The following is a 22080-nucleotide window of genomic DNA, read 5'->3' as shown; positions in this document are numbered from 1 at the left end:
ATTATTACTTACTCAAACTGAAGATTTCAAAGCCACCATTTCCTGATGTTGCAATTAAGTGTAGGCACTGCCTGGGTCAACAAATCACAACCCTGGCTTCACTTATTGGCTACAATCCTGAAAGGGCGGGGTTAGAGCCAGAGCTAGGGAAAGTTATTTTTTTGAACTACAACTCCCATCAGCCCAGTCCAGTGGCCATCCCGGCTGGGGCTGATGGGAGTTGTAGTTTTAAAAAAGTAACTTTTCCAAGGTCTGCTAGGAGCTGCTATAACAGATCCATTAAACAGATTTAACAGGTGCGGGGGCGGCTGATGTTTTGGTGTATATCTCAGGAACCAGACCACCTAGAAACTTAATTTTTTAAAAAATTGAAGCTGAGAGTCCAGATATTAAGGTGGGTCAGCCGGAGAGCCAGAGGAGACCCCCAGAAACCAGAGTCTCAGGCCAAAAACTGAAGATCTGGCAACCCTACTCATGACATGGAGAAGGCTGTTACATTACCTAGAAACCATGCTTTAAAGGTGTGCCATTGCTATGCATTTTACAAGAAATGATCCCCTGCACAATCTGCCTGTAAGAAGAAGGCAAAATCTTGCCCTCACTCTCTCCTTGCATTAGAAACATCTATGTTTAAGGGGGGAGATCAACTTCAATGTAAAAAAAAATCCTTGCTTCTATTTTTAGGGGATTTATTTAATCACTCCTTTTGTACTGTATAAATCAATAAGAACATCAAAGTCCATGTCATAAACTAAAAGAGGGTTATCTAATTATATAATATGTACTTGAGAAAGTTTAGTACATTTTGACGAGTTCACCTTGTCCTATCTCTAGACATAGTTAGATCTTTGTACACATGTTTGGATGTGTAAGCCTATCACTCAGCACAATGCAGTAGACAAGAATACTTGTCACTTCCTATATTGCATAAGAAAATGTCACACAAGCAGCTTGGTCCCTAGGGTGACAGCTTGTGATGTATAATCTTCAGTGGAGTTAATCATTTAGCAATGGTGGAACAATTAAACTGGCAATATTAGGGTTTCCTCCAAGATAGATGGGAGGCAACATCACCACGTTCTATCTTCCTCAGGGTGGATTTCAACTATCACATAGTTAGGGACAGGGAGAAATTCGATTCAGTTTGCATTTAAAGCCAAAACAATCAAATTTGCACTTTCCAAAATAATATGGGAACCGAAACACAGCCATCTTTCAAAATTCATACTTATCTGAATTTTATTATGTAGTTCTCCAATCAACTTACAAAAATGTAAATAATAGGGGGAAATGTGCATAAAACTGAATATATTAGTGAAAATAGCACACAAAATTGTATTAGGAGAAATTGCTTGCAAAAATGTCTACATTAGTCAAAACTACGTACCAAAATGTGTTTAGCAAGATGGGAAGCTGAAAGACAGGGCCACCTTCAGGGTTGGTTTTAAGAAAGAAGTCCAGTGTCAGCTGGGTAAGACTGAGGGAAGACTGAGGTGGGGGGGAGTGCCCCTTTCCTCTAATGGGTCAGATCCATACTGAGATCCATATGGTGTGCATCATACTGAGATCTTTGGGATAGCTAGCTTGGAAAATAAGAAATTAATTCATTAACACACACTTATGCTTAAAAATGAGCATTACTCCTACTATTGGTTTAATGCTGCTATTTTTAACCCTGCAGCCAGTTATTATTGATGTGATGTTGTATTTTTTTTATTTATTGCATTTTATTTTAATATGCCCTAGTGAAATTTTCTTTGAAGAGTAAGACATAAAGCTTATAATTAATAAACAAATAAAATATATAGGGGTCAAGATTCTGTTATATGTTGATGTTTACATTTGCATATTTTGTTGCCCTTGCCGATCTCCCATCTAAATTTACATTGGAAGGGATCTGGATTGCTTTTTATATCATTGTTATCATCATCATCTATGTTACTATATAGAGCCCCATTTTACAGTGATGGTGCCAAAGAAATCACAATATTAATAACAGTGCCTAAAATATTCTTGGTACAATCTAAGTAACGGTAGCAGTTGCCACCAATAATTGTAATTAATAACTCAGTGGATTCAGCTACAATTCCCATCATTGTCATTATGGTGGGCATAAACAAGACTAAACATAAATGTTTTACCTACCATTGGGGTCAAAATCCAAAGTTAGAAAGAGGAGGTACCTTCAGAGCCAAAGGGCCAACCTGAAAACATGCTCAAGGGGGCATTCGGCAATCACCTGCTTTATATAAAGGAAAGGCTTTATATAATTCACAGCAGTACATAAACTGTAACATTCCCACCTCCCCCAACATTAGTTGTTGACGTGGCTACCATTTCTAGCAATTATGGTCACTCAGTGTAGGAAATGAATTAAGATTCTCCACAGGGTCCTCATTTGTGCAGTATATATTAAGACTAAAAGGCTACTTATGTAAATAGTTACTCTTACATCACTACTTATTTGCCTGCTAGCTGAGTTGCATCCAATTTAGCAAAGTGGCCACAAAATGTGCAATTGCACATGAAGTAGCTTATCCAATGGCACTAAGGGGGTTTATTTACATAATAGTTATTACCTGGAGTGATTTAATGTATGCACAGTGCCCCCTTCCTGTCAAATGATAATAGAAAGCATGACAGTCTAAAAAAAGCATCTAATAGCACAATCCTCAAGATGTCTACTCTACTCAGAAACCTTCAAGTTTGATGGGACTTCCTCTCAGGTAACTATAGAACAAAGATGGCTAACTTTTTTGTGCCAATGGCCAAATTGGATTGTGTCCAACCCTCCAAGGAGCACATGGTCAAGCGGTCATCGAGCAAGAAAAGTGGGTGTGGCCGAGGCAGAAACTTGATACCTTTCAGTTCATGTATTGTTTCAGAATTTGGCAGATTCACCTTGAAATTTGAACTGAATCAAATTTCTCCCCCATGCCTAGAAAGGCTAAGAAGAAGATGATTCTCAGGCTCAAAGATCTTTCATTCCTTACTGCCAACTCCTTCAGCAGGCCTGAGGGCAACAAGCACCAAATCCATTCTATTATATATCTGAGAACTAAGTAGTTTCAGCATTCTTAACTTTTTAAAGCAAAGGACACTTTTAGACACCATTCTGTACAGGCATCAAAGTACCAATCTGTTTCTTCAAGGTTATTGTGTATTCAATTTATTTTTAAAAAATTCTATAAGGCTTATCACACAACCAAATCTTAGGAAAACACTTGTTTATTTTCACGTGCTTGTAGGCAGAGAAGAAGACACTATTAATGTCAGATAGGCAAAGTAGTGGCTTCCTCACACAAGTCCTGTTTTACTTTTCTTGTTTTGGCACCCTTTTACATGCTATTCTAATAGTAAATATAAAAATATTTTTATTCTTTGTTTGAGGCTTTTCTTCCCTGTGAGGGTTCCTGTAAATTAGGGGACTGAAATGAATTCAGGACAGAACCGGTACAGCAGAGAAAATATTTTAAAAGACCTAAGGCAGTAAGGAATGTTTAAAAGGAGAAAATTCCTGACAGTTATCAATGGCAAGTTTTCTAAAGTTCTTTATTTTGTCCTTTAAAAAAAAAAGAAAAAACCAAAAACAATAAAAACAAGCAGAAGAATTGATTTCTGCCTGAGGTAAATTAGCATGAGTTTCAATGGATATGGTGGACATTTTTTCTCATTTAAATCAATAGAGAAATAAATGTTTTCTATTCTATGCCAAGCCTGTGAGATGACTTTTCCCCTCACAGTTTAGCAAACTGGGGCAGGATCAGGTACCTGCTTATCCACATAATATGTAATCCTTTATGTATGTTGTGTTTCAGTTCTCAAACATTTTGGCTTCCCTGCCATAAAAGGCAAGGGATAGAAACAGGGGGAAATGTTTGCAAATAAGAAGGCTCTGATAAGGTTGACTAAGCATTCCATAAACATAAAATCTGCTATCATGAACCTTGTCACATAATGAAGGAACATAAAATGAGCAGAGAATGGTATTGCACACAATTGTGCCTCCCCCAACTGCCACTCTGCCAAACATTTATGCAAAGCTTGGAAAAGTTACTTTTTTGAACTACAAGTCTCATCAGCCCAATCCAGTGGCCATGCTGGCTGGGGCTGATGGGAGTTGTAGTTCAAAATAATAACTTTGCCAAGCTCTGCATTTATGTAAAGGTCAGAGCAGAACCTACATTCATACAGTGGAATCAGAAACCCTGCAAAATTCCACAGAGAGCGCTTTGCAACAACATGCAGAAGTTGTATATTTATAAGCTCTGTTTGGACTTTCTAATGAAAAACTGGAGGTTGGGTATAGGCAGCAGGTGCAATCCCATTCCATGTATTTCAGGGCTTTCAGTATGGCCGCTGGTTCTGTGGAATAGTATTCCTGTTGAGATATAACAGGCACCCACTATCTGCACTTTCCAGAAACAATCGAATACATTTTCATACTAATAGGCTTTCCTGGCTGGATGAATTGTTTTATTAACTGTTTTTTATCCTTTTATTGTAAATCACATTGAGACACTTGTGTAGAAGGCAATAAATAAATAATACTGCTAATAAATATTCCATCGACATTTGTTATGTGAAAGCATTTGGGGTGTCCATGTGTCTGTTATGTGCTCAAAACCCAAAACATTTATTTGGATCTTTATTACAGTACAAGGCATTGTGAAGAGGATCAGTGGAGTGAATAAAATGGCACACTTGCAATTCTGCCATGTGGATACCATGTGTAGTATATAAAATAGAATTGCCTCATTAAATATAGGTCAGAGTTCTTATGATTTTCATGCCTCATTTCCCAAGTGAGGGAAGTTTAGAAGATGTTTCCTTTAGAGGATAGAGAATTAAGAGTTTTGTGATAGATTTGTAATAATATATTTATTTACAAATACACAGATTGATCAGACATTTAGCATGTGCAGAAACAAGAACACAGACCGGTGGTACTAATCCCAGCAAAGTGATAACCTCAAGAAATGCTTCTCTCAGATTCTCATTCTAGACATCTGGACCCACCAATCACCTGTTAATATTACTAAGCTGTAACAAAGGGCAATGGGGGAGTAATTTCTCTACAATAATACAACATATTACAATAGTTGCAACACAATGAGACTGTCAGAAGAAAACCTTCTCTACCACTATACCCAATGAGAAACTACATTGGCTGGCAGACATCTGCCTCAAGAGGGAGGTACTGGGAGGCAGGGAGTGGTGGCAAGTTTATTTATTATTTATTTATTTATAAAAATATTTGTATACTGCTATTTTGTTAAAAACATCAAAGCGGTTTACAACACATTAAAAAAACACAAAAACACCAACAACCATAGAATAAAAACATTAAGTGTTAAGTTGTTGAAGAGTAGAGTTGTGTGTTCTATGCAATCTGCCCTGGACCACCTAGCCTGCTGCCCTCAGATACTGTGTAGGACACTGTCCCATCATCAGTACTGAAGCAAGATTCAACTACCCATGTAGTTGGCTTTTGAACATAAAATAAGAGGGTGTATCATGTTGGCTTTGCCTTAGGCAGTAAAATGTCTTTGGCAACCTTTGCTACTGCACAGTTATTGTCAACTGACAGCACAGCAGCCCTGTGGCCACATGAAAGCATTCTGATGTTGGTGTATTATCCTAGAGAACAAGGCTGAAACTAGATGTGATAGCAGGAGGCCCATCTTTTAAAGTTCCATACTTGGAGAGTATTTGGAGAGTTACATTAACAGAATCGTCTGAAAAACTGGGAAGTTAAACAGTAGATCATAAAACAAAGTGAAGCTTCTAGCCTTGATCCACCTTTAGTACCATGCAAACACTGATGATGCTGATAGAGATGCTTTGCCATCTGATCAAAAGATCCAGCCAGCTGCTAATCCGTGGGACCTAGATTAGTATCACAGTGTGGAGTGCACGGGGAACTAGCTTCCAAGATGCTTTTCCAAGGAGCAATGGTAATTGAAAAGTCCCTCTCCCCCAACTACACATACATACCCCTGCCAAAGAAGCAACATTAAAGAGGTACCTCATGTTGCAGGGGAAGTGACCTTTCAAAGTTGTTTAGGAGCTTAGTCTACCATATGCACCCTCCATGCTGCTAGTCCACATAAACTAGCAGGTATTTGGAGAGGATATTGACCCTTCCCCTTTACCTCAGTTTGTGGGTGATTACACTCCGTTTTGAAGTACTGATCAGTTTAGAACTATGAGATCTGGAAGCATCCTACAAATACAGGTATGATGGGGACCCCTAATAGGGGTCTCTTCTATTATTTACTTGCTACCCGGTTTGTGACAATCCTCATTTTCCCTTTAAAATTAAGGGGAATTTGTGTTGTGCACAAAACACAGGATATGCCCCTTATTCTGCAGCACAATATTACTGCTTCAATATCAAATAATGATCGTTTAGTCTTCTCTCATGCTGTTTCTTAAGTCTGCCCATCTGTAAAACCATGTAAGGTGTTTCATCAAACAATTTGTATATTTATACATAAGGATGAAGAGGCCTATTTCCGACTGTCATTTCCCAACTCTTCTTTTCATTTCCAGCTCCATTCTGTGTAACTGAAGTGCAGCTATATCCCAAAGAGTTAGTGTATATGTTCTTGTAAAATTCTGGAGGAAGACAAGAGTTCTACATATACAGTTTCTCCCATTACACTGTTGTACTGATAGGAGAAAATATCTGGTAAATATTTCCTTGCTTGAGAAATATTAAAGAGGAGGGAGATCAGACCCTTTGCAAATGATATCATCCTAAGAGACGATTCATAGCGATGACATAAAAAGCAGACGAGGAATACCTGACTTTGGGAATTTCTTGTGGAAAACCTAAAATATTAAGCTAGGAATGACAACACTGCAGTTAGAGATCATCCCTCAAAGACACTTGTAGTTTTATAACTACTGTTTTACGGTACTCAGACATCGGTAATGCTCACAAAATGTGTGTATGTACACATACACACTAACAGTCAGACAACTGGGAGAACCTGCATGGCTTTTGCTGTAGCATCTTGACAATTTTGGATTCGCAGTGCATCTTCAAGAAATAAAAGTTCTCCATGAAGGAAGGGAGGGAGAAAGAGAATCAAGCAGTTCCTCCTAGGAAAATTTCCAACTTTCAAATCACTTCCGCTAAAGTGGGAGACTATAATTTATTTGCCATTATTCTCCAAACCTTTATTATCAGCAACATTTCTAAAACATAAATAAATTGAAGTACTAGAACAGGCACCCCAATGAACCCAGTGACTTTAATGGGTAATCTCAGCACAAATCTATGCAAACAAAAGTGCACTAAAGTCAGTATCTAAAGAGGTTCCATTTTCAATAGTGTATTTAGTCACATACTCGTATGCATGTAAATGGCTTTCATTTCCTTAGTCTACAAATATAGAGATAGATGCTCAAAAGACTAGACCTTGCCTGCCAATCCTTTACATCACAATCGAGTACAATATTCCAAAGGTTCATCATTGCCATTGTTAACAGCTTCATTTCCTCCTGCTGCTATTGCTTCTGTTTCCTCTTCGAAAGCTCGACTGAACCTCCCAGGTGTGTAGTCGTTTCTTTTCAGATCTGAGGAGAAAACAGTAAAAACTCAGGAAATTCTTAGCATATAGAAAGTGTTAAGTCGATCCGTTACATGGTAGAGAACAGAAAGGAAGCACACTTATATTATTGTCTTTCTGATATTCCGCTACATTAAAAAAAATGGAAAGGGAAGTGAACCCCTCAGTAGACACAACAGTGCACTTTACAGTAATATCTCAGTTAAGGAATCCTCCAGGAAGAAGCTTCTTTTAAGGAAGGCTTTTTTAAAGATGAAACTGACCAACTTTGCTTTGCTATGGATAAACTTTCAAGCCTGTACCTTTGCTTCAAGGTGAAACTGACCAGCCTGTGAGTTCGCTTAGCCTTAAAGAGATCTCTTGTTTTCTCCCAGGGCTGAGGAGGGAAGAATAGAATTCAGAGGAGGAGAAGGGGAGGGGGAGAGGGGAGAACAGAGGAGGGGGAGTAAGTTGGTGCTGGGTAGGCACTCTTTAAAGCCCCTGTTGAAGCTGTCCCCACCATCTATGAGAGGGGGAAGGAACCTATCCCTATTATTTCCATGTTATTCCTACCTCTGGAACCAAAGTTTCTGTTAAAGAAGTAATGTCCAGGAACACATCTACTTTGCTAACTAAGGTATTACTGTACTTTTCTGCCTTTAAACCATCTGTGTCTTCTGCTGTGTAATTTGGCTCAAACTGACCACTCAGGAATGGTATTCATTGTGAACTCCTTCTGATGTATCTAAGAAATACAATATAGGATAAAGTATTGAAAAGGGTCATCGGGACTAATGCACAGTTGGGTTGCCCATGTTTGGGGAGCAAAATAATGGGGTGTGGGCTGATGGACCAAATTATGAAAAAATAATTTGTAGAACCCCTATGGACATGAGATTAAAAAAGGAAACCATCTCAAAATCTGCTGAAAAATGTATGTTGATGCTAGTCATAATCTGCTCTGCTTTCATAATCTACTTTGATCCTCTGCCTCCTAATTCACTGCCATGCGGGGGAGAAAACAAATCAGAGGCTGGCTTTACATTAAGTTTGTATCAGTGCTTATAATTTGTTTCCCCCAATCAAACCATAATCAGGAAGCAAAACCAAACCTTGGCTTCATGATTGTGGTTTATTTGGAGAAAACAAACCACATGATGGTTTGCACATAATGCAAAGCCAGACTCTAATTTGCAAAGTGTCAGGAGGGAAAGGAAGGAGTTGGCTTTTTAAAATAAAGTGCAGTTTAAAATGACATGTGAACCAGGCATAGTGAGCCTGCAGAGGTGGGGGTGGCAATCATGGTCACTATTATTGCCTTTCCCAGTCTCCAAGTATGTGCACAGTTTGATTGAGAACCAGGAGATCAGATGCCAGGCAAAGACTAGAATTCAGGCAACATGTGAGCACAATTCACTATCCATCATAGATTCAGGAATAAGCTGTTCTCCAAATTGTTTTTCTCAGAAATATTCAGGGTTTTTGGATTGCATACCAGGAAGTCTGAGTTTCCTGCAACAAGAGTTGCAGCAATGCTTTGAAATGAAGTTTTTAATTGCTTCTTCTCCAAGGTTTGCTGGTCCAAATGCCAACCCTCTAGATCTGGAAGAAAGAAAATGAATTTTCAGCTTCGTTTTTAATCTGTTTCCCAAAATGCTGCAAATCAAAGAAGTGGTACAAGATTAGTTTATGTAAATTAGTTAGTTTGTTTATGTAAATTAGATGTGGAGAGCCTTGGCGCTCCACATGTTGCTGGACTGCAACTCCTGGCTCCACTAGTCATTAGCCATGCTGGCTAGGGCTGACGGGAGTTGAAGTCCAGCAACATGTGGAGGGCCACAGCTTCCTCACTCCTGATTTAAATATATAATGTGTTTCGTTCCTGCGCCATTGAGAAATATCCATTCTGCAACAAAATTTAGCCAATTCAATTTTGTGGCAATCCAGCAATTACTAAGTACTAGGAACGGTTATCATCTTTATGAAAACAATCTGCAAATTATGTACATAACATGCAAAAGGTAGCTTTACAAGAATATATATGCACCGAGGTCTTCCAAATGACCAGATTATATATCTCTGGTTTGGTTCTGAAATCTGAGCAAGTTAGCCATCCCTGAATAAAAATGAAACTTAACTAATAAGACTTAAGGCTGATCTGGAGAATATTCTATATGTTGCCCGGTACTGCTGGCATTCCTATCATTTATTCAGAAATGGATATTGTTTGCTTCTCTTGCAGCACATGGCTTCACTTATTCACATTAATCATCAAGAGTTGCAATCCACTAGTACATATTTGTGTGTGGTCTGGAATGGGGCCTTACACAAAACAAAACCCCTCACTGGGAGAACCGTGTTTTGTGAGAGATGTGGGCCTGAACTCCTGGTTCAACAATGCCACTTATTTCTCTTACATCTAAGAAAGCATAGCCACTAAATTCCTTCAATGCTTATTGAGAAAAGGAAGAAGAAAAATGAATTGCACTGTATTTAAATATATTCTCCCAGGATAAACAAAGAAGTCTCCCATCTGTTTGATTTAGGTACCCACAAACAAGGAAGACTTTTCTTAGGTAAACAGAACACTCCCTATTGAAGTGTTTCAGATTGTTGCCAGAATACTGTAATAGATTCCATGCAAAACCTAGCATCACAATAACCACAGTAAAACTTACAGTGCTGTATTTATTTGCTGTATATTCATTTAATATATTTCTATATTTCTTTGGGCAAAACAGCAGGGCTAACAAAGAGATACATCTTTCATATGTAATCAATTCTATCTACTACAGACATATAGTGTGCTAGACATGCAGAATCACTGCTGAATACAACATATTCTAAATTTAAGCTTTTAGGATCAATGCTCATTAAATCAAAGTATTAATAGTAATAATGAAAATTGGAATAACCCTCAATATATCACATATGAGGATGCACAAAAATGCTTCCTGAAGCAAGTGCACTTTATTTTTGTGGCATGTTGTGTGAAAACATCACATTTTTACAGTCAGAACAAAAAGCAAATTCTCACTTGCCTTTGCCTCATATAAGCACTGCCTCCAGAGACAGAGAATTTTGCAAACAGGCAAAACAGGGCAAGGAGTACAAATATTTAAGGTTCAAATCTCTTAATGGATTATCTTCTCCTAAAATAAAGCTTTTCAGTTATATATAGAACTAGAAATTTTTCCCCAATAGAGATGATTCCTAGACTGATTGTAAGCTTTGAGAGTTACTACGCATTAAAGGATCTATCATCTCCAACAGAAACTTTACAAGCAGTGGGGACTGGCATGATTACTCCTCTCCATGGCTTTACTCAAGTGTAATTACCCAAATGCTTTTCTTAACTGATGCTCTGGGCAATCACATCAATCCTAATATGGAAATTTACCAATAGGAGAGTATTCTTATGTTATACTTCATTGAGAAGGTGGGTGGAGCCAAGAGCCAACGAAATAGTAGAGCCTGGGCACAGAGCCTTGAATGGGGCCACTCGGAGGAATTTAGCCATCACTACTGTACTTTGCATCAGGGCAAAGTTATGAAACATAAAATGATAATATAGAGACTGCCTTGAGACAGACAGCCTTTCCTTTACTGCTAAATAACCCATACCATCTGGCACACATTATGGCAGAGGGGCATAACTTCCTAGAACTTTTAAACATGAGGTTCTTTCATTCACAAAACTAAGCACTAATTGCTTTCATATTCATAGGTCAGGGTCACACAAGTAGATTCCCAAAACTATGTGGATTACACATAGTGAATTACACTATATGGTTTAACTGGGGTTACTGCATGGTCTCTGCATTGGTGCAAAAGTGCAGACACAGTAGCATTATATCACCAACAAGGTCAGGAAATAGCATTTTTAAAAATTAAACTCTTTTCTCCAGGCACTGAGCAGGATGCATAAAAGAAAAGAGTCATTGCAAATAAAGGCATTTGTATCTCCCACAAAAAATTACCTTTAAAATGTGCCTTTGAATCAATAAATGGGATTAAAGCAACAAAGTAGTTAAACTATAATTATTGCAATCAGTTTTTAAGAATGCAACTGGACCATCAGTCAGACATCAGCCACTGTCCCTAGGTGTCTGAAATGGCAAATTTTGTTTCCATAGTAAGAGGTGGTTTTGACCAAAACAAAACAAACAAAAAAGCAGGGGTGAAAATGACATGGAAGAATTATTATTTTGTATTTGACTAATTTTTTAAAAGCACACTTTTATAATTCCATAACCAGAATATAGCTTTACTGAAGCACCACTCTGAAAAGTAGGCAGAGTACAAGGAGTCCTGTCCATTGATCCCAAGCTAAACTACCAGCAAGACCTGCTTTCCCAGATATCATTCCATCCAGACGTCTCTTGTTTCTAAATTGCAAGCTGGAAGCTAGCGGGTACTCCTCAGGGGGGTAAATTTAGAGTGCATTCCTATGTATGTCTACTCAGAAGTAAGCCCACTGAATCAAACGGGGCTTACCCTTGGGTAAGCATGCAGCATGAGTTGCTGATTCTCTCTATTTGCTCACTGCTATTCTAATCAATTGCAGCAACTTAGAATTTTGGATCTTTCTTCAATTGTACAAAGGGTTCATTATTGTCCTCACTTTAGGTGAACTCTAACACACACACACGAGTATCGGCCACGGGGCATTGCCAGTGGGCAGCTCTGCTTCAGGGCTGTCACTAGCAGGCACGATCTCCTCCCTCCCCCTCCCAATGTTGCATGACTGTATAAATAAAAATTATTCATACCTACAAGTATGATGCAGTGTGTGCAGGGTATTACCCCTGATCCAGGTAAATAGAGTCTAGCTGACCTTGGTTATTTCTTAGTCAGCCTGAAGCAACAGGCGGCACCTACCCTGTGGAATTCCTTACCCTTAAATATTAGACAGGCGTCATCTCTATCTTTTTGGCACCTACTGAAGACCTTCCTCTTTCAACAAGCCTTTTAAGTTGAGACCTTCTCCCAGTCTGCGTCTGTGTTGGAATTGCTTTTTAATATATTTTTTATCTTTTTAAACAAATATTAAGTTTTTAACTTTTTTTTAAAAAAGGTGTCTTGAAAGGTGTTTAAAAATGTTTCTAAAGATGTTTTGTATTAATGTATTTTAAAGTCTGTTTTTATGATGTTTTAAAGTGTTTTAGTGCTTTTGTTTGCCACCCTGGGCTCCTGCTGGGAGGAAGGGCGGGACATAAATCAACTAATAAAATAAAATAAAATAAAATAAATAAAGCAACATAGTTCGGTTTGTGTGACTTTTAGGTAAGTCTAGAAAGAATATTGGCAATAACTTGAGGTTGGCCTCCAAAGAATTAATTGAAACAAGCATCATGGGCAATACCATGTCAGAAAACCAAATTCAACACCATTTCAATCACTGAACTATTCTCAGTTCTCATACACTGAACTATTTCTAATCATTCTAAGAATTTTGGGATCCAGTTTTGACAAGCCTGATCCATGAATGTGAAAACATTCAATGCTTAGTTTCAAAACAAAAGGTGGCCAAGCCTCCTGGAGCCTATAACTTCACATCCCACTTCTGAAAAATGCCTTAGTCTGTGATTCACAGGGGATCAGCTGCAGCACTGGGGGACTGGAGAAGACCTGCCCTGGGAGTGAGTACCTGAGCATCTGGGTGCTGGACTGCTTGGTCCTCTGGGTTGCTGTCTCCTGAGGCAGCTGAAGTCCCTGGTAAGTGCTGCAAGGACTGGGACCCCCTGCCTGACCCTCACTCCAGAGAGAGGCTGCAGTTAATCTTGCAGCCTCTTGCATCAGCTCCTGGCTGGGTCAGGGGGCATAAAAGCCTGGCTGCCCTTGGGTGGAGGGTCTGCCACTGGCAGGGTCAACACTGAAGGGGTGACACCAATGGGAGTCCTGAGGGTGAGGGCCCTACCCCTTCCATTTTTTTTTAGACCAATCTAGAGGAGATTGGTAGTGGGAAGGGTGTATGGCAAATGTGTAGTTCCTGCACAGGGTGATAACCTGTGCAGTGAACAGAGCGATAGGAGAAAGTTACCAGATGCTTTCAGAGTGAAAGTATGTGACTGGCAGAAGACTGGCCCTCCCTGGGTATGAGATGTGGGGGGAGTAGATATGCCCTATGTGAAAGATATTGAGTGGGTCTGACTGTTCCCAACTCTCTCTGAGGTCTACTGGGATAACTGATTAAGGCAGGTTTTGTTGGTGTGCTCTTGTTGAGTCCATATCAGGTGTTTTGGATGAGTCTTAGCAAGCAGGGACATGGGTGATGCCACCCCAATCTCAGTGATGATGGGTAGAAGGAAGTATAGCCATGGAAAGGTAGTTAACTACCATAGAAGACAAGGGCAAGGCTATCTACACCTTGCTCCTTGCTCCCATTCCTCTCATGGATGGGTTCCTCGTGGCTCATCTGCTATGTCCACTGGCCTGTGTGTGTTGTTGTTTAATGTCAGATCGCTACATAATAAGACCATAGTCATCTATGATTTGATCGTGGATGAAGATGCTGACTTGGTGTGCATTACTGAGACCTGGGTGGGTGAGCTGGGAGGAGTTGATCTGACCCAGCTTTGCCCACCTGGGTACTCGGTGCAACACCAGCACAGGCTGCAGGGACTGGGGGGGAGGGAGCTGCGGCAGTCTACAAAACTTCCATCTCTGACACCAGGAAATCACTCTGTCTTGGAGCTGGCTGTGAGGCCTGCACCTGGTCTTGGGCCAAAGAGACAGTAAACTAGGGTTGTTGCTGGCATCTACCCTGCTGCTCGGCAGCTTCTCCAACTGAGCTGGTGGAGGCTGTCTTGGCTATGGTGTTGGAGGACCTCGGAACGATAGTCCTGGGTGATTTCAATGTCCATGCTGAGGCTGCCTCTAATGTTCTGGCTCGGGACTTCATGGCCTCCGTGATGACCATGGGGCTATCTTAAGTTTTCACAGGCCCGACGCATAGGGCAGGGCACACCCTTGACTTTGTTTTTGCTCCAAATGGTCTGGAAATGGGGGTGGGGGTGGATGTCACTGCATTGTCATAGTCAGACCACTTCCTGGAGAAGTTTAGACTTATGGCTCCGATCCTCCTCTGCAGGGGTGGTGGACAGATTAAGATGGACCACCCCCGGAGACTATTGGAATTCACAGGATTCCTGAATGCCTTGGGGATGTTCCCAATAGATAGAGCAGGTAACCCTGCTGAAGTCCTTGTCATGCTGTGGAACAGCAAGATGCATCAGGCTGTTGACATGGTTGTCCCCGAGAGCTCTTTCCAGCAATGTGGAGCCCGTTTTGCACCTTGGTACACTAGTGAGCTAAGGGCAATGAAACAGGCTGGACGACGGCTAGAGCTCAAGTGGTGAAAGACATGCTGTGAGGCTGATCAGGACCAAATAAAACATCATAACCATGCCTACTGTGTGGCGGTGAGGGCAGCGAAGAAGGCCCACTTCTCTGCCACCATTGCCTCCTCAAGTAGCCAGCCAGGAAGCTTTCTGTATTGTCAGGGTCTGTTGACATCAACTCCAGGAAATGGAGTTTTAGACCCTTCGGAGGCCCACTGTGAATTGTTTGCATGGAACTTTGAGGGTAAAGTTGCTCACCTCTGTAGCAATCTTGATGCCCCATCCACATCTACTGTAGTCCCCAATGAGGTGTACAGTGCAATGTCCGCTGCAACTTCTTGGGATCGGTTTCAGTTGATGTGGACAAGGTGCTTGCAATGATGCGGTCAGCAATGTGTCCTCTTGACCCTTGCACTTCTTGGCTTATTAAAGCTTGCCAAGGGAGTTTGACCAAGTGGATCCAGGATGTGGTCAATGCATCGTTGTGGGAGGGAGTGGTTCCAGCCGCCCTGAAAGAGGCGGTGATCCAACCGCTCCTTCAAAAGCCCATCGTGGACCCATTGGTTTGCAACAACAACCACCTGGTCACAAATACCCCCTTTTTAGGGAAGGTGATTGATAGGGTTGTGGTGCAGCAATTGCAAGTACTCTTGGATGAAACAGATTATCTCGACCCATCCCAGTCTGGGTTCAGGCCTGGTTATGGGACTGAATCAGCCTTGGCTGCCCTGATGGATGACTTTTATCGAGAGGACAGGGGGAGTGCAACACTGTTATTTTTACTTGATCTCTCAGCGGCTTTTGATACCATTGACCATGGTATCCTTCTGGGCCGACTTGGTGAGATGGGTATCGGAGGCACTGTTTTACAGTGGTTCTGATCTTATCTCCAGGGTCATTTTCAGAGAATAGCATTGGATGATTGTCTTTCGGGCCCTTGGCAGTTGTGCTGTGGGGTCCACATGGTACCATCTTGTTCCCCATGCTGTTTAACATCTATATGAAGCCCTAGAGAGCGGTCATCAGGAGATTTTGGGTGAGGTGTCAGCGGAATGCTGATGATACCCAGCTCTATTTCTCTGTAACATCTGAGTTAACAAGCCCTGGACCAGTGCCTGGACTCGGTGGTGGGTTGGATGAGGGCCAATAAACTGAGTCTGAATCCTAGCAAGATGGAGGCACTGTGCGTTGATGGTTCCAGATTTTAGATAACTGGCCAGTTGCCTGCTTTGGATGGGTTGTACTTTCTCTGAAAGAGCAGGTCTGTAGTCTGGGGGTGCTCCTGAATCCATCTTTGTTGCTAGAGGCCCAGGAGACCTCAGTGGCTAGGAGTACCTTTTACCAGCTTTGACTGGTAAGACAGCTGTGGCCGTTACTGGACCAGGATAGGCTGACCACTGTTGTCCATGCACTGGTAACCTTCAGGCTGGATTACTGCCTGGGCTAAGTTCAAGCTTCTAGTTTTGGTGTACAAAGCCCTATACAGCTTTGGACCAGGATACCTGAAAGACTGTCTTATCCCTTATATACCCAGCAGATCACTACACTCAAGGTCCATACCTCATAACATAGGAAATGAACGCTTACTGTTGTGGCACCTACCCTTTGGATTTACCTCCCCTTAAATATGACAGGCACCATCTCTGTTATCTTTTCGGTGCCTGCTGAAGACCTTCCTCTTTCAACAAGCCTTTTAAGCAAAGACCTTATACCAGTCTGTGTCTGTGTTGGAATTGCTTTTTAAGGTGTTTTTAAACCTTTTTTAAAAAAGATTTTTTAAAGCTTTTTTAAAATGTTTTTAAGGATGTTTTTGTTTTAATATATTTTAAAGTCTGTTTTTATGATGGTTTAAAGTGTTTTAGTGCTTTTGTTTGACGCCCTAGGCTCCTACTGGGAGGAAGGACGGGATATAAATTTAATAAATAAAAATAATAATAAATAATAATAATTAGATAAGGAAGATGTGAGTGCATCGTAAGCTAAGCAAGCCCTTAAGTAATCCTATAAGACATGGTATATTAAACTTAAAACTTTCACTTGTGTCTTCAGTGAAACCAAATGCCAGGTCTGATACTTTAATATAGGTAAAACATGAATCCACTCTGTAGACAAGGTTTCTCTATAGACAAGCATCTGTATTTGGCATTATTTGAAGCTTCTTCAGTGACCTTTAAGCTTAGCTGCAAGTACAGAGCATTACAGAATTCAACTCAATCAATTAAAAAGATACAAACATCTAACTGTAATGATACCAAAAGGGGTGACACTGTCAGCAGTGTGAAAAAATATGCACATGCACATCACAGCTAATATTGTAGATTAATTGAATCACATGAAACTTGTCACATTCTGTATAATAAAGCGACGCTAGACACTCACTGTTTGTCTTCAGGTTTAATAACGGATGGGTCTGTAAGATTCTCTCCAACACCTGCAGAAATCAAATTTACCAAGGATATTAGAAGCTGCCTTTTTAAAAAATATGTGCAAAACTGTAACCTATGAACATAAGAACATAAGAAGAGCCTGCTGGATCAGGCCAGTGGCCCATCTAGTCCAGCATCCTGTTCTCACAGTGGCCAACCAGGTGCCTGGGGGAAGCCCGCAAGCAGGACCCGAGTGCAAGAACACTCTCCCCTCCTGAGGCTTCCGGCAACTGGTTTTCAGAAGCATGCTGCCTCTGACTAGGGTGGCACAGCACAGCCATCATGGCTAGTAGCCATTGATAGCCCTGTCCTCCATGAATTTGTCTAATCTTCTTTTAAAGCCATCCAAGCTGGTGGCCATTACTGCATCTTGTGGGAGCAAATTCCATAGTTTAACTATGCGCTGAGTAAAGAAGTACTTCCTTTTGTCTGTCCTGAATCTTCCAACATTCAGCTTCTTTGAATGTCCACGAGTTCTAGTATTATGAGAGAGGGAGAAGAACTTTTCTCTATCCACTTTCTCAATGCCATGCATAATTTTATACACTTCTATCATGTCTCCTCTGACCCGCCTTTTCTCTAAACTAAAAAGCCCCAAATGCTGCAACCTTTCCTCGTAAGGGAGTCGCTCCATCCCTTTGATCATTCTGCTTGCCCTCTTCTGAGCCTTTTCCAACTCTAGAATATCCTTTTTGAGATGAGGCGACCAGAACTGTACACAGTATTCCAAATGCGGCCGCACCATAGATTTATACAACGGCATTATGATATCGGCTGTTTTATTTTCAATACCTTTCCTAATTATTGCTAGCATGGAATTTGCCTTTTTCACAGCTGCCGCACACTGGGTCGACATTTTCATCATGCTGTCCACTACAACCCCGAGGTCTCTCTCCTGGTCGGTCACCGCCAGTTCAGACCCCATGAGCATATATGTGAAATTCAGATTTTTTGCTCCAATATGCATAATTTTACACTTGTTTATATTGAATTGCATTTGCCATTTTTCTGCCCATTCACTCAGTTTGGAGAGGTCTTTTTGGAGCTCTTCGCAATCCCTTTTTGTTTTAACAACCCTGAACAATTTAGTGTCGTCAGCAAACTTGGCCACTTCACTGCTCACTCCTAATTCTAGGTCATTAATGAACAAGTTGAAAAGTACAGGTCCCAATACCGATCCTTGAGGGACTCCACTTTCTACAGCCCTCCATTGGGAGAACTGTCCGTTTATTCCTACTCTCTGCTTTCTGCTTCTTAACCAATTCCTTATCCACAAGAGAACCTCTCCTCTTATTCCATGACTGCTAAGCTTCCTCAGAAGCCTTTGGTGAGGTACCTTGTCAAACGCTTTTTGAAAGTCTAAGTACACTATGTCCACTGGATCACCTCTATCTATATGCTTGTTGACACTCTCAAAGAATTCTAATAGGTGACTGAGACAGGACTTTCCCTTGCAGAAGCCGTGCTGGCTCTGCTTCAGCAAGGCTTGTTCTTCTATGTGCTTGGTTAATCTAGCTTTAATAATACTTTCTACCAGTTTTCCAGGGACAGAAGTTAAGCTAACTGGCCTGTAATTTCTGGGATCGCTTCTGGATCCCTTTTTGAAGATTGGTGTTACATTTGCCACTTTCCAGTCCTCAGGCACGGAGGAGGACCCGAGGGACAAGTTACATATTTTAGTTAGCAGATCAGCAATTTCACCTTTGAGTTCTTTGAGAACTCTCAGGTGGATGCCATCCGGGCCCGGTGATTTGTCAGTTTTTATATTGTCCATTAAGCCTAGAAATTCCTCTCTCGTTACCACTATTTGTCTTAGTTCCTCAGAATCCCTTCCTGCAAATGTTAGTTCAGGTTCAGGGATCTGCCCTATATCTTCCACTGTGAAGACAGATGCAAAGAATTCATTTAGCTTCTCTGCAATCTCCTTATCGTTCTTTAGTACACCTTTGACTCCCTTATCATCCAAGGGTCCAATTGTCTCCCTAGATGGTCTCCTGCTTTTAATGTATTTATAGAATTTTTTGTTGTTGGTTTTTAAGTTCTTAGCAATGTGCTCCTCAAATTCTTTTTTAGCATCCCTTATTGTCTTCTTGCATTTCTTTTGCCAGAGTTTGTGTTCTTTTTTATTTTCTTCATTCGGACAAGACTTCCATTTTCTGAAGGAAGACTTTTTGCCTCTAAGAGCTTCCTTGACTTTGCTCGTTAACCATGCTGGCATCTTCTTGGCCCTGGCGGTACCTTGCAATTATTTCATGTTATCTAATCTTCTGTTTGATAGGGTAGAAACTGAAAAGACAACATTACAACAAATGCATGCTCATCTGATTGTTGAAGCCAATTCTTTCTCAATTTTAATGTAACACACACACACACAAAAAAAATTAAGGGAATCAACCCAAAATGTTTTGTAGATCCAAATAGACACCCGGAAATATATATGAGCAAAGACTTTATTTCAATGACAGGAAAAACAGAGTTCAAGAAATACATTTCTTTGTTCTGCACAGAGACTTTTGTAACAGTGAAAGGAATGGATCAACCCCTGTAGACATAAAGCTCCACACGTGCTCTGGAACCTTCACAGACACACTGCAACCACTGGATCAGAAGGCAACTTTGCCATCTTGCATCAAAATAACTGCATTTTATGTGACTATTAATAGCTACATCTGGTTGTATCTGTGGGCATGAATGTTTTGCAACTGTGTTGTTGTCAGGTGGTTATGTATGTAACCCAGTACAAGCCTGGAATTATCTAAGAAGCTAATGAGAACCACTGCCCACCGTGCCTGCTTCATAATATACAACACAGATTTGCCTAAATTCTAGATTGTGCTTGCATGACTTGAAAATAGGGAAAGACAAACAAAAACCGACCCAGATCATCCTCATGGGGAGGTGTAGAATTGCCAACATTTTTCTCCAATGGTGTTTCTCTTTCTGGGATACACATTTTCCCAGAATTCAGAAGACAATATGTGGTTGCTGGGAAAATGACATTCCTACCTTTCCCAAGCAAGCACTTGCATTGCTAACACTGCTTTCATTGCCATATGAACAGCATGAATATACATACCATTGGTGATGCTGATACATGACACGATACCTTACCGCATATGCCAGTGTGTGTTGTTTTTTAATTTTTTATTTCATTTTTTGGAAAGTGCTGCCTCTACATTGCTTCTTTAGTATGGAGGCACTAATCTGGCAATAGAGTTTAGGATTGAAAATGCAAACAGTTGTACAGTTCTGCCATGTAACCCTACAGAGCCAGGCAGATAGCCACTGTAAATCATGCACCCCATCCCCACTGCCAAAAGGCTACTTCTCCCTGTTTGGATAACACCATTAATTGCTCATTATGCTTCTAGCAACATGTGCATACATTGTGCTATGGAGAAAATACAGATATTGTCTGAATATAAATCCCAACAATATTATGACCCAACAGCCAAACCTTTTCTGAAACCTGAACTGAAGATGCTAGAGTTTTGTTTTCATTGATATTCACAAACCTTCCCACAAGTCTTCCATGGCTCTGTGCAAAGACCTTCACTTTCACTTAAGCTTTCAATAGAAGCCACCCACACTGCAGTGTTAGATCACTTGTCTCTTAAATTTTGAATGTGAAGATAACAATAAATGAGCTTAGGAGACTGGGAGGTTTATTTTGTTTGACAAATGCATCTCGGTGTAATTCAGGCCTTTTTGAACACTGTAAATAAATTAAGCCTTTATCTTCCAGTACACATTTCCCTTGTCACAAATAACAAGCCATTATATTGATGCTGCATTATGGATGGTTGTTCATCTTTCTAGAACAGTCTAATATTTCCTTTAAAAGACACTAGTCCCATTCTAGTGGCTCTGTCTGTCTGTCTGTGAAAGATTTGTTTTGCATTTGAATCTCCTACATAAAGAAGAGCTTCCCCACTTACTTCTACGCCAGGGGCTGCTTCCACACTAGATATTTGGTAAGGAATTGCCGTGTATCATTCACACATATTGAATGGGGTATTAATTAGCTGCCACTGTGCAGAGGTGGGCCAGCTGGACCCACCCATCCTGAATGAATGCTGCTGGCAGTGACAAGGTGACATCTTGGCAGCAACAAGAGAGGTGCCAGCAGCTGTGCTATCAAGAAAAGGGAACTTCACTGCTCCTTGCCCCACACCTGTGGCGACTCGCTAACACCGTTTAACTTTTTACACTAATTTACCAGCAATTTGGTGCATGGGATGGTGTTAGTTTTCATAGAGGCAGGCAAACTGGACTGAGGATGAGCTTCAGGATGGGGAAAAAGAAACCAGGCACGTTGCAGGCAGTGAGCTGTCCAGTGATGGGCCAACACCAGTAGAGGCCATCTCGAGGGAGAAACACCACAAGGGATTACTCCAAGGGGAGACACCACATGGGGTTACCCCTTTGGTATCTTCTCTTCTGGGGTGCCATTAGGGTGTAGATGGTGGAAGGACCCTGAGTGACAGGCAGGGAAGTGGATCTCTCCCAGGGTGAGCAACTGGAAGAGGAAAGGAAAGCTCCCAAATGAGAGCTGGGAGGATCTGTCACTTTCCGAGGGTGGGGGTGGGGATTAAGAGCTAGTTTTGTACAGAGAAAAGTATATGTGCTTGTACACTGTTTCTCCCCTTTAGATATCCTGCTGCCGATTTTCCCCTCCCTTATTTTTCAAGAGGTTTTTGTAAGATGCGTATTATGTTTTATAGTTGCCCCCAAGAGAAGGTGGTAATATCT

At 40.9% G+C, this 22080-nt stretch overlaps 1 protein-coding gene across 1 annotated transcript in view; it reads right to left on the bottom strand.

Moving 5' to 3' along the window:
• Nucleotides 1–7444: 7444 nt before the first annotated feature.
• TRPM6 (transient receptor potential cation channel subfamily M member 6) overlaps nucleotides 7445–22080 on the bottom strand; it is a 125018-nt gene continuing 110382 nt past the window's right edge. The window contains exons 37-39 of the mRNA XM_061609311.1: nucleotides 17282–17333; nucleotides 9055–9161; nucleotides 7445–7587 (exon numbers count right to left, since the gene is read on the bottom strand). Coding sequence (XP_061465295.1) covers nucleotides 7451–7587; nucleotides 9055–9161; nucleotides 17282–17333 — 296 coding nt within the window. The 3' untranslated portion in view covers nucleotides 7445–7450. The remainder of the gene's footprint in view (nucleotides 7588–9054; nucleotides 9162–17281; nucleotides 17334–22080) is intronic.

This window comes from Rhineura floridana, chromosome 1 (assembly GCF_030035675.1).
Source record: "Rhineura floridana isolate rRhiFlo1 chromosome 1, rRhiFlo1.hap2, whole genome shotgun sequence".
Lineage (NCBI taxonomy): Eukaryota > Metazoa > Chordata > Lepidosauria > Squamata > Rhineuridae > Rhineura > Rhineura floridana.
The sequence above is the reverse complement of the archived record's forward strand: the minus strand, read 5'-3'. Positions and strand labels throughout refer to the sequence as shown.